Source organism: Camellia sinensis, chromosome 13 (genome assembly GCF_055761805.1).
Source record: "Camellia sinensis isolate YWXY chromosome 13, ASM5576180v1, whole genome shotgun sequence".
Lineage (NCBI taxonomy): Eukaryota > Viridiplantae > Streptophyta > Magnoliopsida > Ericales > Theaceae > Camellia > Camellia sinensis.
Window position 1 is genome coordinate 1,165,204 of NC_138973.1, and position 14,283 is coordinate 1,179,486.

At 38.7% G+C, this 14,283-nt stretch overlaps 2 protein-coding genes and 1 long non-coding RNA gene across 3 annotated transcripts in view; all 3 read left to right on the forward strand.

Moving 5' to 3' along the window:
• Positions 1 to 3,112, forward strand: part of LOC145805877 (uncharacterized) — a 29,679-nt gene extending 26,567 nt beyond the window's left edge. The window contains exon 3 of the long non-coding RNA XR_014348064.1: positions 2,983 to 3,112. This is a non-coding gene — a long non-coding RNA (uncharacterized LOC145805877). The remainder of the gene's footprint in view (positions 1 to 2,982) is intronic.
• A 119-nt stretch (positions 3,113 to 3,231) lies between these two features.
• On the forward strand, positions 3,232 to 8,275 carry LOC114289694 (E3 ubiquitin ligase PQT3-like). Its single transcript, XM_082901133.1, has 8 exons — positions 3,232 to 3,250; positions 3,553 to 3,628; positions 5,104 to 5,240; positions 7,032 to 7,087; positions 7,165 to 7,246; positions 7,332 to 7,459; positions 7,746 to 7,916; positions 7,999 to 8,275. The coding sequence occupies exons 3-8, from the start codon at positions 5,113 to 5,115 to the stop codon at positions 8,136 to 8,138; spliced, it is 705 nt and encodes a 234-aa protein (XP_082757259.1). The 5' UTR covers positions 3,232 to 3,250; positions 3,553 to 3,628; positions 5,104 to 5,112; the 3' UTR covers positions 8,139 to 8,275.
• Positions 8,237 to 13,920, forward strand: LOC114289696 (uncharacterized). Its single transcript, XM_082901134.1, has 6 exons — positions 8,237 to 8,369; positions 9,473 to 9,520; positions 9,629 to 9,669; positions 10,880 to 10,970; positions 11,064 to 11,262; positions 12,944 to 13,920. Exons 3-6 carry the CDS (start codon positions 9,646 to 9,648, stop codon positions 13,020 to 13,022), a joined length of 393 nt encoding a protein of 130 aa, XP_082757260.1. The 5' UTR covers positions 8,237 to 8,369; positions 9,473 to 9,520; positions 9,629 to 9,645; the 3' UTR covers positions 13,023 to 13,920.
• Positions 13,921 to 14,283: the final 363 nt, after the last annotated feature.

Here is a 14,283-nt window from a genome sequence, read left to right on the forward strand (position 1 = left end):
TTTGGTACGGTGAATTGCAGTACCAAACTTGATTCTTGTTTGCTTGCCCAATACACAATGCTCGCAGAACTCAAGCTTCCCCGTCTTGGCGCCTTTCAACAGGCCTTGCTTTACCAACCCTTGTAAAGCCTTCTCACCGACATGCCCTAGGCGCATGTGCCAAAGTTTGGAAGTGTCTAATGCATCATCTTCTGAGCTGGAACTGGTGGAGACAGCCACTTTCCCTGTGACTGTAGAGCCATCTAGGAAATATAAATTTCCCTGTCGAGTACCCTTCATTGCAACCAATGCTCCTCGAATAACTTTAAGGACTCCACCTTCCATGGTTACTCTGTAACCTTTGGAGTCTAAAACTCCCACTGAGATGAGATTCTTGGTTAGATCTGGTACATACCGTACATCTTCAAGAATTCTGATTGTTCCATCATGGATCTTCAGTTTAATTGTTCCAATCCCCTTTGTCTGGCAAGCTTGGTCGTTGCCCATCAGCACAACTCCTCCATCGAACTCTCGTAAGCTCGAGAACCACTGCTTGTTAGGACACATATGGAATGAACATCCGGAATCTATTATCCATTCATCCGACTGGCCATATGATGAAACTGTGAAGGCTCCTCCTTCATCATTATCTCCATCTCGTGCAATATTCACCTTCTCTTCTGTCTTATCTTTATTTGGACAATCTTTTGCCCAATGTCCCTTCTCGTGACAAGCTGCACACTCGTCTTTTGCAAGACGTCTTTTGTCTGAAGGTTTCCCCCTGGATTTTGAGCGAGACTTTCCTCGCCTTGTATTTCTTCTGTTATTTGTTCTGCCTCTGACTGTTAATGCCTCGGATGTTGAGTCCCTGTTTGCAGACTTATCTTTCCTTCTGAACTCATTGTTCACCAAGGCGTTTGTAACATCAATATACTTGATCTTCTCTTTACCGTACAGTAAAGTAGTAGTGAGATGATCATACGAGTCAGGCAAGAAATTTAACAATAACAGTGCTTTGTCTTCATCACCAACGTGATCATCCAAATTCTTCAAATCCGTAATAATTTTGTTGAAGTTATTTAGGTGTTCGTTCATCGAAATACCTTTAATGTAGTCGAAACGAAACAACCTCTTCCTCAAGTAGAGCCGGTTCTCAATGCTCTTTGTCATGAACTTATCTTCCAGCGCCTTCCAAAGCTTCTTCGCAATATCATATTCTGTAAAGGCATACTTCTCCTCTTTTGCAAGGCAAAGTCGGATGGAACTGCAAGCCAGGAGATTCACCCTCTCCCATTCTATCTCGTCCAGGTCATCTGGTTTGTCTCCCAGAGTGAAGTGCAGGTTCATTTGGACAAGCATATCCTTAACTTCGCATCTCCACATGCCGAAGTTGCTGCTTCCATCGAACTTCTCTACCTCGAACTTGGCATGGGACACCGGGGTCCAATGCCTAGAAGTGCTTGTACTGGCTGAATTACTTACGGACTCGGTTGCTCTAGATTCTGCCATTTTTTAGAAACTTCAATTCTAAAAACTGACCATACAGATGTGTCTGGAATACTCCAAATAGTTGGGAAGCACTATTGGATCGTCAAAAACGGACTCCGAATGGCTCCGATCTGGCAAAAACACTTTGGACGGGTCAGATCTGCAGAATCTGGTGCGCTGAGATGCACCGGATAATTTCTCCGGTCAACGGCTCGGTCAACGGCGCAGGCGGCGCGGTCAACGGAGGATCGGCGGCGCGGTCAACGCGGCTCCGGCTCAACGGCTCGGCTTGGTCAGCGGTTCAGGCTGACTGGGCTGATACGTGGCTGACACGTGGCTGACTGTCGGACACGGGGCGCTGACGTGGCGGATGACGTGGCGCTGATGCGGTGCTGGCGTGGCGCTGACGTGGTGCCACGTGGCTCGTCTTCTTCCTGGAGACGCGCGTGTGGCGTGTGGGTGAGACTGGGATCACGCGCCGGTTGCCTGAACGGCGCGTAGTGGCGCGTGGTGCGACTGGGGCTGACGCGCTTTGTTCAGAGAGCGCGTGAGGGCGCGTGTGGAGGCTTCTGGGCTCTGTTTTTGCTGTTCTGGACTCCTCTCGGGGAGTTCTTCCTCCTGGTATGGTCAAAAGTGGATTTTGAGCACTTCGAAATCTGGACACTTTCGGGAAAAATTCGATTTTTCGCAACCCGAGCTCTGATACCAATTGTTGAGGATCGGGGGCACACCAGGGAACTCAAACAAGCAATAACACACAAGATTTAACGTGGTTCGGCAAGTCGCCTACGTCCATGGGCAGCGGATTCACTATATTGAACAAAATTGTAATTACAACACTCTGTAATTCTCACTCTCTCTTTGCTCTCTAAGCCTCTCACCTCTCAGCTGTACATTTTCAACTCTCCTTAGCTTCTCTATATATAGAGATTACAAAGGCAAGAGGCACCCTTTGAAATGAGCTGGCTGCCAGCCCATTTCGGTGGCTTTCCAGATTGCTTCATGGCCTCATGGCCTCATGGCCAACTCACATGGCTTCCCCACCATGTAGCTGGCTGCTACTTTCCTTCACATGGCCAGAATCTATGTAGCCAACTCAACATCGATGTCGTAACGGAAGAGTAGCGTACCTTGACGGCCGTTTCTTATGTGATATTTTAATACTGTTGGAAACGAGGGCCTAACATTCCATTATATGACGGGCGTTTTTTGTTCCATGATATTAGGATCCTTAATTGTGGTGACTGGTTTTATTTTTTTTCCTATTCTTCTAGTTGTCTAGGATATTTCATTTGTTGGGAACTATTTATTGTTAGAAGTTTCTCTTTTTGGGAACTATTTTAGATAGAAGGCTTATCTTAGGTTGTAATCCATCCAGGCCTTTAGAAGTTTTAAAAACTTTTTATTTTGGTGTCATTTGAGTGCTATTGATGATATTCTGATTCATGCAATTTTGGAAAGTTTAATTTGTGGCCATATAAGGATTTTTAACATCAATGAATTATTTCACACTAGATCAAATACCATTTCAAAACTAGAGAATTTCGGTCAATTTTGGTGATACCGGTATTCTGTCGGGTACGTCAAAGTCAGGTGAGTCTCTTATTCTTCTTGTTTTCTAACCATGGTCGGCGGCAATGGAAGGATGGTGACGCTTAAGGTGCAACAGTAGTCAGAATGCCCTTCATCAGGTGCTGCTGCTCCTTGTACTACTTCACTGTGTCCTCATTGTCCAGCTTCAACTCTGTTTTTATTGAGAGAGAGAGAGAGAGAGAGCAAAAGGGTACGTTTATGCTATTGGCTTGGCGCTCTCATTATATACTAAAGTATTAGTTTTGTTTACTTGAGTGAATAAATTTCCTTGCAAAATATAGAATTAAATATCTGTGATCATATAGAATGTGAATCCTGTCATATTAACTGGTAATCAAGTAAAATATGGGTGGCTTTTTTGGGTTTCTTTCTATATTTTGTTTATTTTTGTATTTATGGTTTGGAATGGAACATCCTAGCAGAGAATCTGACTGCATGTGGTTCCTATCGTTATCAGTATAATGACTTCTGCATGTAATGACTGTTTTGCAGGGCACCCATCAATTCAATTGAGAACTTGGGGGCGAAAGACACCAACCCCGTTAATCCCATTGGATATTTTCCCTTGGTATGTGACACTAAAGTACACACACACATATATTTCATTGAACGAATATCCCTTGACAGAGCAGAATGTTGTAGCCGATCCCACTTGAGTGGGACACAAAGATTGGTTTGGTTACACTTGTATATTTCACCCCATGCTCTTCTAGACAACTAAAAGTCTTCAAAGATTTAGGTTAGCATTGTTGGTAAGAGAAGTCTTCCGGAATGTCCTAATATAGCTATATCCATTATTACTCCTTTCAAGTTAGAACACTAGTTTTACATTCTTTCATAGTTTTGAGGGGAAAAACTATGAGGACATAACTTAATTTTGGTCACTGTCAACTAAGGATGCTGGAAGGGGTGGATTAAATATAGACCCAACCTATCTTGGCACTTGGCACGTAAATTTTTAACTACATAATTACTAAGGAACCTAAGGTCGGGCTAAGATTCGTTTGTGGATTAACCAGAATTTAATAGGCTAATGATGCTTTGAACTCAGAACCTTGGACCTAAACTATACAAACGCCATGTGGGGACCGCAAAATTCAAGGGACAATGGAATCAATCAAGGGACAACAAGTGCAGGGCCTACTGTGGAAAAGGCTGCAGAGGACAATTCTAGAAGATTTAATATTAAATTTGAAATATTGGATTTGTTAACATTGCGTTTAAATTTAAACTATGTTCTCATAAATCGGTTTAAATTCAAATTATCTGCTAAGCTTCTGTCATGTGGAGCTCTTCTGCACTCTTTAATGAAATCAAATTTATTGTCTGTGCTTTTCTTCAACATGGCGAAAATGGAGTACTATAGATAAAAAGGATTGCAAACCCTTTTATTGTATTGTATGATGTCAATTAAATTTTTGTACTACTTAAATATATTTCCTTTTAAATATTTATTTTTATGTTAATTTATGTTCACTATTAATTGGAGATGTTGCTTTTTTTTTTTTAAAGCAAATAATTAATGATTTGGAGCACCAGATTGGAAATGAGAGCCTACAAACAATCAACATTGTAGATGTTTGTGGACTGAAGTTTCGAAATTCAGTTGCACTTGCGAAATTTGTGTCAACACCCTGGGGATAGGATATTGGTACAACTTAAGCACCTTTAAATGTAATGTATGAAGCATGAATAAGGATGTAGGATATGAGTACGGCACGATACGGATACATTAGCATGAATTTTTTTAAAAGCAGGTTACAGGTAATATTTTTGTGTATATCATATATGTATACATATCAAACGACACCCTTTTAAAAGTATTCATGCTTCATAACATGTAATCTTAAAGGCGGAACGTGGCTTTTGCATTGGACGGGCCTTTCTGGTGTTTTCCTCTGACTTCCTATGACTTATCTTTTTGCTATTTTATTTCAGGAAAGCCCATGGGCATTACATGATATCTTGTGACCTTATTAATGTTTCTGCTTGTTATCCTAATTTTTATCTCCTTCTACTTTTGACTTTTTAAAATTTTAATAGAATTCAGAAATGGACAACTTTGATGACTTTGGAGTTGACTTGTGTCCCATTCCTGAGGCAGCCTTATCTGACTCTGATCTTGAATTTGATAAGAACTACTGTATTAGCAATGAGAAGCCAAAAAATGCCCTCCCCAGGTATGACTGTGCTCTTGTTTTTATTTATTTATTTATTTTATTATGTATATATATATATATATATCTGCTGGCTGTGCAGTTGGCTTGTATTTGTAACTTGCTACATATAATAGTATAAGGGTAAGACACTGACACCACTCAGCCATTAGATTCTGTGTTTTACTTATATTTTTCTTTTCCACTTTTTCTGTATTGATTAGGTTTGGTTGTGTTGTTGCATTCCTTGAGTTATATGGATATTCCACAACCAGAGTGTTTTTATTTGTACATAGCTTGCACATTGGGAATGGTTTGAGTTATGATTGGGTTAAGAACATATACGTTTTTATACAACAAAATTGTTGGATCATGATTTCTTAGTTGAAATGGATGTAATGAAGTGTGGTTGAGTTGTAATTTTCTTTGCCAAGTATTAGATATGTTTACTAGATACTAATTAAATGTTTAATTCATCTGGCAGATTAAAGTGATTAATTTATAAATATCAAAAGCTCTAAAGACATGATATGAAAGAACCTTTCAACCTTTGCATTTCAATTGGAGACTGTTATCACGTAGAGAAGAAATTTCTTTCCTAAGATGCATATATGATATGTACACAGATATGACACAATACGTGCTTCCTGACTTGACAATTTTCAAAAACATCAAGACACGACACTGTAGGGATACGACAATAAATTAGCATATACAACAATTTTATTTTTTACATTACAAAAACTTTTAGGTGCGTCTGGAAATTTATAGATTTGAAATGAAAGGATTTGGACAACAATCATCCAAGGAGTATAACTCAAATTTATACATGATTGTTTTGAAATTGATTTCAAGATTGAATTTGAGAGCTTTACCATGATAAGTTTCAATTGATTTGAAATAACAATGTAAAATTTGTCACTTGAAATCTTTCATACTTCGAATTATAGTTGTACAAAGGTCATAATGAAATACTTTTTTGCATACTCTAGTCACCACTTGATTGGGACACAAGGCTTAGTTTGGTTTAAGTGAAGAATTTTGAGTTTTGCTTCAGTTGAATCAGCAATCTTTGAAACTTTAAGAAGATCTGTGTGTGTGTGTGTTAGGATTTTGTGTCTTTTTTCTCTCATATGAAGCATTTATGATTCAAAGTGGCTTGTTGATCAGTAATGTATCATACCACATGAGAACTACTTTCATAAAAATGCATTGCATGTTCTCCAGCTTGGTAGTGCTTTTTCGGTTTCCTTTAACATCATCTTGTATGCATGAAATTAAGCTGTGAGTGTTTCGCAATATTTGGAATGTTTTAGTAGAATTAAATCATATTAAAACTGAGGGGAGAAATAAAGGTGCACTGTTCTCATGCAAAAATGTAAGTGTGCTGCTTCTTTCCATGATTTGAAGTTTCCGAATTGGCCAGTCTGTTTTTTTTTTTTTTTTTTTTTTTTTTGGGGGGGGGGGGGGGGGGGGGTGGGGTCTTTGCTTCAATGCTTCTTGTTGTACATAAACATTGATGTTTTTGGTGGATTTTGTTTCGATAGAATTAAACCAAATTAAATTTAACTGAAAGGAATTGTAGAAAATAAACTGTTCTTATGCAAAAATAGTAAGTGTGCGGCTGCTTTCCAGGATTTAAAATTTTCATATCTGCTAGAGCCTATTTTTACAGTCTTAGCTTCAATGCTTGTTCTTGTTCATACAAAACTGAAGTTTTTGGTGGATTCGAATTGTTGCGTTTGTTTGAATTAGATATTTGTTTTCATGACTTATCATATTTTGTTATTACTTCAGAAGCTTTTTGTTGTGCAGCAGGGTAGGTTGTCAAATGTTTGAAGCAAGTGACCTTAGTGAGGCTATTCCTAGAGGTTGATACTGTTGCCTTGTATATTTATTGCTTGTGTATTTACACTTTTAGACTTAACATGCTCCAACATAATGTCAGGTCCTAATCATAATGTCACAGAAAGAAATACTTCACAGACAAAAGTGGAACTGAATGGCGAAGAACCCATGAAACTGGAAAAGTAATATTTCTCATGCATTTCTGTTCATTCCTCTTATGTTTTTCGGCTTCACAGATCTGATATTTCGTCACCATGGAAATCAAAGGATGGTTGCCAATTGTCTAGCCGTGCAAAATGCTGATTTTCCATCAGAACTGAAATGCTCTCTCTGCAACACATTTTTCAAGGAGGCTGTAATGATACCATGCTGTCAGCATAGTTTTTGTGAAAAATGTAAGCTCCGCAAGTCATAGTAAGCTAGATTGAACATATACACATTGTCATTTTCTTAATGTTAAGAACATGTTTATGACCTTGAACTTGCAGGCATCCAATGACATCTTTGTTTGAATGATGACTCTAACAACAGTGAACACTTAAAACTGTTGAAAATAGTACTGAACTTGATCTTTCTTCATGCACACATGTTTACAGCTAATTTTTTGTTTGGAAAGCATGAGAGAGGACAGTGATTTTATCTTTTATAAGCAGCTGAAATCTTGTCTATGGTTTGGTGCAGGTATCCGTGCAGTCCTACAGGAGAAGGCAAAGTGTCCCAAATGTTATTCTAGCAAATGTAAGGTTGAAGATTTGCTATCAAATTTATCTCTTAGGCAAGCAATAGAGCATTTCCTCGAGTCTCAAATCCTTATGAGTGATGCAGACAATGCTTTGCATAAATATGCCCCAGGTGTGTAAATTAATATTAAGATGCTTGAAAGAAATAAAGAAAAACACTGGAGGTTTATAACTTTAAAAAAATTCAAACACAGATGGTGAATCTGGAATTCAAGCAAAAGATTTTTCTTGTGCTGTGACTATCCTTCAAAGGGAGCCAAACATGCCACTTTCTCCCTCTGCAACAGAAAAAGGCTCCAATCAAATTATGACAGAATCTGTTTATGAGTCGTGAATCAGAAAGAATGTGTCATTAGGGGGCTCTGGTTCTCATACCAGTAACTTGGGTTCGAGTAAAGCTTTGAAATCAGCTCCTTATCACACAAGTTGAAACAAACAGATGGAGAAAGAGTTGGATATGCTCATCATGAGGTTTTTCCAAGTGGAGACGATTTGGAGGCTTGTCCTGATTTTCAATGGGAAAGTCAGCCCCACAATTTTCCTCAAAGTCATGTGCACGAGGAAGGTACTGGCTCATGAACTTGGCTTGATCTTTGCAACACTACAATTTTATGACTATGATTTGTTTACTGTTAAATAATGTTTCCAACCTATGAGGTGTGGACACGGACACATGACATGACACTAAAGTGTGGGAAAAAATAAATTCAAAAAATATAGGGCATGACACGTGGGGACACACACAAAATATATGATTTTATATATTTATTATATGTTGGATATAAGCATAATATTATATGTCATGTATATAATGCTTAATTTAAAGATAATAACAAAATGCAATGCAACACTATTTTCTAAAGTTTAAACTCTGAAGGAGGAGGATAGTTATAGATTTTAATTGTTGTTTTTTTTAATCATTGGATTCTAATTATTTTATTCAAACTTGTAATGTATTTCATGTGTTTGAGCGATAGGCACCTGTGTTTCCCAAGTCTCTGAAGTGTATCTGAATCTAGATTTTTTTTTTATTTTTATTTTCACTAAGAGGATATGGTTGGATGTGTGTCCAATAGGTTTTGAGAAGTGCCTGATGAGTGTTGTGTTGATGTTCGACACGACACGACACGACACCTTCTTAAAAGTGTTTGTGTTTCATAGGTTTCAACTGTTAATGCTATTCAGCTTACTCAACTAGAATTCCAATACTTTATGCATGATCGTATGTATGCAGTCTTTGTTGCAATTATTTTTCCTTAGTTTGAAACTCAGATGTGCTTTATAGATTTAAATTGTTTTTCTTGTCATTGGATTCTAATTGTCTTATTCAAACTTGTAACGTGTTTCATGTGTTTGAGCGATAGGCACCTGCGTTTCCCAAGTCTCTGAAGTGTATTTGAATCTAGATTTTTTTTTTTTAAATAATAGGATATGGTTGGATGTGTGTCCAACAGGTTTTGAGAAGTGCCCGATGAGTGTTGTGTTGGTGTTCAACATGACACCTTAAAAGTGTTTGTGTTTCATAGGTTTCAATTGTTAATGCTATTCAGCTTACTCAACTAGAATTCAAATACTTTATTCATGATTGTATTTATGTAGTCTTTGTTATAATTATTTTTCCTTAGTTTGAAACTCAGATGTGCTTGTTTCTTGGTTTTGTCATTGCAGTTGATTTTACCATCAACAAAAAGAGGGGATTGTGGGTTAACACTGGAGGTAGAATCTACTTTTACAGTTTATTTTGCACAACCTGAACCTCTCGTGGACGGACATAATTTGTGCATCTAAATTTGATCTGTTTTGATGATGACAATGGCTTTTCAGGTGGAGACAGGAATTTTATGGCTACTGGTAGACACAAAAAGGTAAGCATTTGAGGAATGGTTTTTCTGTTCTTATAATTAACTAGTAATTATGCCACCTTTTATTAAAAGGGAAGATATTAAATCAGTGGTAAACAGGGCAAATATTAACAAGTCGGTGGGACACTTTTTTGAAATTTCAGAAAATATGAGGTGGTTTGAAATTTTAGGAAATAGAATATAGGTGAAAATAATAGCAAAAGACATGTATCTTATTTTTTGGGTCAAATTGCTCTTTTCCCAAACCAGATGTCCACATCCACCACCACAAGCCAATGCCACGGCGGCCATCGCCAATGGCCACTACTGATACCCCCATCGTCACCCATAACAACCATCCATGACAGCTCCCACGCCTTTTCTTCTCTCCCTCCCTCTCCAGAACCATGGCAGCCCCCTACCCCTAGGCCATCACCTCTAGCGATGGCCTCCACCCTCATGACCCAGATCCAACCTCCAACACTAATCTGCTCCACTATCCACTAGCTGCTTTCATCCCTCTTTCTGTCTCTTCCATCCATCCACCATTAGAGAATGACAAAAGGGGTTGGGGAAAGTTGGGTATGGTTATGGTTTTTGAAGGGGGTGGGCATAGGGTTTGTTTGTGTGAGGGGCTGGGGTAGCTGCTGAAGAGATGGTGCAAGATTGGGATGGTGATGGAGGGAGAAGGGGTGGCAGGTGGCTTGGATCGGGGTTGGGGAGGACGAGAGCGGTTTACTTGCACAGGTGCAAGTGAAAACAATGCCCCTGTGCAAGTGTAACACTGTCTGTCTAGTGCAAATAAGAACTTTGCTTGGTGCTAGTGAGAACTGTGTGGGAGTGGCAGAATTATTATTTGTGTTGTGCTATACACAGTTTCATTTGTGCTGAACAGTGTTACCCTAGCATTGCATCAGGGCACAATTTCGACTTGCACTGTGACAATGATGTTTTCTGAGGGGCAGTTTGGTTTTTCACTTGTAGTTCGCTAAAGTTATGGTTTTGGTGAGATGGGTGGACTGATTTAGCTTTTGACAGAGGTGGTGATGGGGGGTGGGTGGGTGGTGATGTGGTGTTGGCGGTGGCCATGGCTTGCACTGGCCACTGATGATGGCAGCAGTGGGATGGCTATGGATGGTAACAGTGGTGGTGGGTGGTTGTATGGTTTACAGATTTTTAACCATTGTCTGTGAGAGATATTTCTAAATGTTGATCTACATTTGTTGGAGATCAGGGGGATCATACCTGTTACATGTGTGGTTCTCCAGACCATTTCATAAGAGACTGTCCAGCTGCTTCCAGCCCATACCCTATGCTTCAAACAGGTAAAGATTGTGTATGCCTTGTCTGCTTTTGCATGTATATGCATTGACATTGTGAAAGACTTGTCTGTGGCCTTATTATTGTTGGAATTTCAGGAAATTCTATGTTTCCAGGAGCTATGTCAGGTTATGCTTCACCTTGCTGGAATAGCAATCCATTACCCCCCATCAGGCCCTTCACTAATATGTATGGCAATTCTGGGATGATGCCTTTCAATTCTGGAATGGTCCCTTCTTCACCTTTTGCAGTTCCTCCATATATGCCATATATGTATGGAGGCTTACCTGTTCCCAGGCAAGTCTGGTGCATGATAAAATATATCTTTTTGTGTGCACATGTATAACTTGCTGCTTCAACAGACTGCTTCTGATTAACATGTTCCTCTATGGAAAATATTGCTTTGTCATATCAAAATATATGTATACATTTGTGGATATTCATGTGTAAATTTTTGACACTGAAAGTACATAACATCTTACAGTGGATTCATGAGGATGGGAGGTATGTTGGCACCTGAAGTACAAACTGGTTCAGAACGTCCTCTAACCCATTCAGAAAATATGCAGCTTCGAGATTGTGAAAACAGATGGAAGCTTTCAAATGAGAATCTGGGGAGGTAATCTTTAATGATACCAAAAAAATAACAGTGTGGATGGAGGGTGTCAATTCAGTACACACACACCGCGTGGGGATTGGGGTAGAATTCATGTCATTAGTTAAATGGTTTATATGCTTATTTTCTCTTCCACTGGAGAGATTGTCACATGTGATGCACATGTGACATGGTGCACACCCATGCACGTGATGAGACCTCTAAAGATAAAGTAGCATGAATATTGGAGTGTGGCGAGGAGTTATAAAAGACGTGGTATATTCAAAATTTGTTGAAATTACTTAAGAAGTGTTGTCCTTTTTATTGCTAGAATAAATGACATGGGTAAAATTGACATATCAAAACATTGGTCTGCCAACCATCCCCAACTATTAGGAAGGGTGCTGCACCTCCTAATATTAATAGATTTGTTATGTTATCTACATCCCACTACATTGTTGAAACTTTGATGCATTTGCTTCATGACACAGGAATGGAGATGTTCTTCTCCAAGATAATTTGGAAATTTTTGTGCCTTTCACTTCTTTAATGACATTTGCTTCATTAGTATTTGGAAGCAAGAAGTTTGCAATAACTTTGTAGTCTGCAGCATTTGCATTTGTGGGGGAAGCTGGACATGCTTGATGTGGCTAATGATATATATGTATATACATTGTTTTAGTTTAAATTTGTTAAAATATATTTCAAAATAAATTAGATTAACACTTGCTTCTAAATGTCTTTAATTGGAAATAATGGCACCCTATTTTATTTCATTTCTTTTTGGTATTTGATAAGGCAGTTTGCATCTTTTTTCTACTAGCATTATTTATACAAGAGATCTGCGTTTTTAGCCTTAAATTTGCAAATTTTTTTTTTAAAGAGTCTCCTCTTTTTCATGGTCAATTGCTGGTCCAATCTCATGGACTAGTTATTTCTAACCTCTTTCCAACCCCCCTTCTTCTCTTACTTTTTGAATCATATCTCCTCTCTCTTTATGGGTGCCTGAGAGGGGATGGGAGAGGAGAGTGTTCTTGGACATATCGTGGTTCATGAATTTCATGTGCCTTATTTCTTATGGTGTCTTTGCTTTCATTATATTGGTCTTCAATGATTTAGATGTTGATTTTACTGTGAACTTCCTTGTTGCTTTTTTTGCCTGCCTTATTTTGTCTTCTTTTCTCTAGCATTATCATGTTCTGAAATGTAAATTATCTGATTTTGAATGTACTCTCTTATGGTTGGTATTGTTACTCCTTTTAAAATACCCCCTCCTCACACTCTGGTGGCGCGTTTTGTTGGTTCCGTGCTTCTGTTCATTTTGTTTTATGGAATTTCTATATATGAGCACTCCTGATTTCTAATGAAAGCTATGTTTACCAGACGACAATCTTATGATGATGAAGATGACGGTTACAATAAGCGATATCACTGTAATGTGCCAGAAAGATCACGAGTTTAAATCTCGTGTAGAGAGGGAAAAGAGTGCAAGCTACTCTGAAGACAGCTTTACTCGTGTATCACAGAGGAAATATCAGCATATTTAGATCATGACAACCATGCTGTTGATGAAAGACACGAGAAGAATTTATGTTCCACAATTGCTGGAAGAGACCGATCTGATCGGAAGCCATATCATCAAGAGAGATCAAATTCAGGAGTTGAAGATATGCCCAATAGTTCTGACAGGCGGAATGAAGAGAGGCATAAACATCCTCGTAGAAGCTCCAAACAGCGTGAAAGTAAGGGGAAGTGTGGCAGTGATTCTAGTAGGAGCCATCATCAGACTAAAAAAGAAAAAGATTATCGAGGAAAGAGGCTTGAGTCTGACATCGAACCCAATCGGAAACATCACAGCCACTCAGGATCTGGTTTAGAACCATGCTCTTCGGTTGATCAGAAAAAGCAATATAAAGACAAAGACCCCAGTCACATATCCAGACACTCTAGGCACAACACAAAGCCCAGTAGTGACGATATGTATAATGACAGGTGGCAGATGGCCAGTGGCTCAGAGGACTATGGAGAAGGTTATCGTTACCGCAAGCGGAAAAGAGTTCACTAAAACAAGACGTGCATGCTGTTGAGGTAAAGGTGTATATAAGATGGCGTATATTGACTTAGGTGATCCTGGTAGGCTTTCATTTTAAGTACTTATTCTGTACCAACTTGGTTTAGTATACATCTAGTTTATCATCTTTTATTTACCTAGAAGTGCTGGATATATTAAGATGCACACTACTTTGGACACATGTAGGCTCATTACCATCTAATTTAGAATTCTATGTTGGCTTTGTTGATACAGATCTATTAGAGTGGTCAGCTTTTGGACAGTTACATCATCATTATCCTTTCTGAAATTTTGCTAACTCTATTGACATTTTTAACTTGAGGTGTGGACACCAGCAAAAGTTTAGCCAGGGGAGATTTGGTTAATTAAAAATAGGATTTGGATGCTTTTTTATGCGCTGCCCAAAGTTCTTTTGGCACAAAGGTATTGAAGCTGATGGAAGGAATGTTCTTTTCAATAATATGTAAATGCTCTCTATCTATCATCCCTTTCTATCTCCAAGGTAATTGGACCCCTTCCCTTTGGAAAAGTTCCTCTTCTTTCTCATCTTGGCTTGGTTCGGTTCAGCCCACTTGTTTGGTCATTTTGGGAGGTACATGTAGTGAGCCCTGATAAGGCAGAAATGAGTCACATTTGCCTAGGTATAAATTTT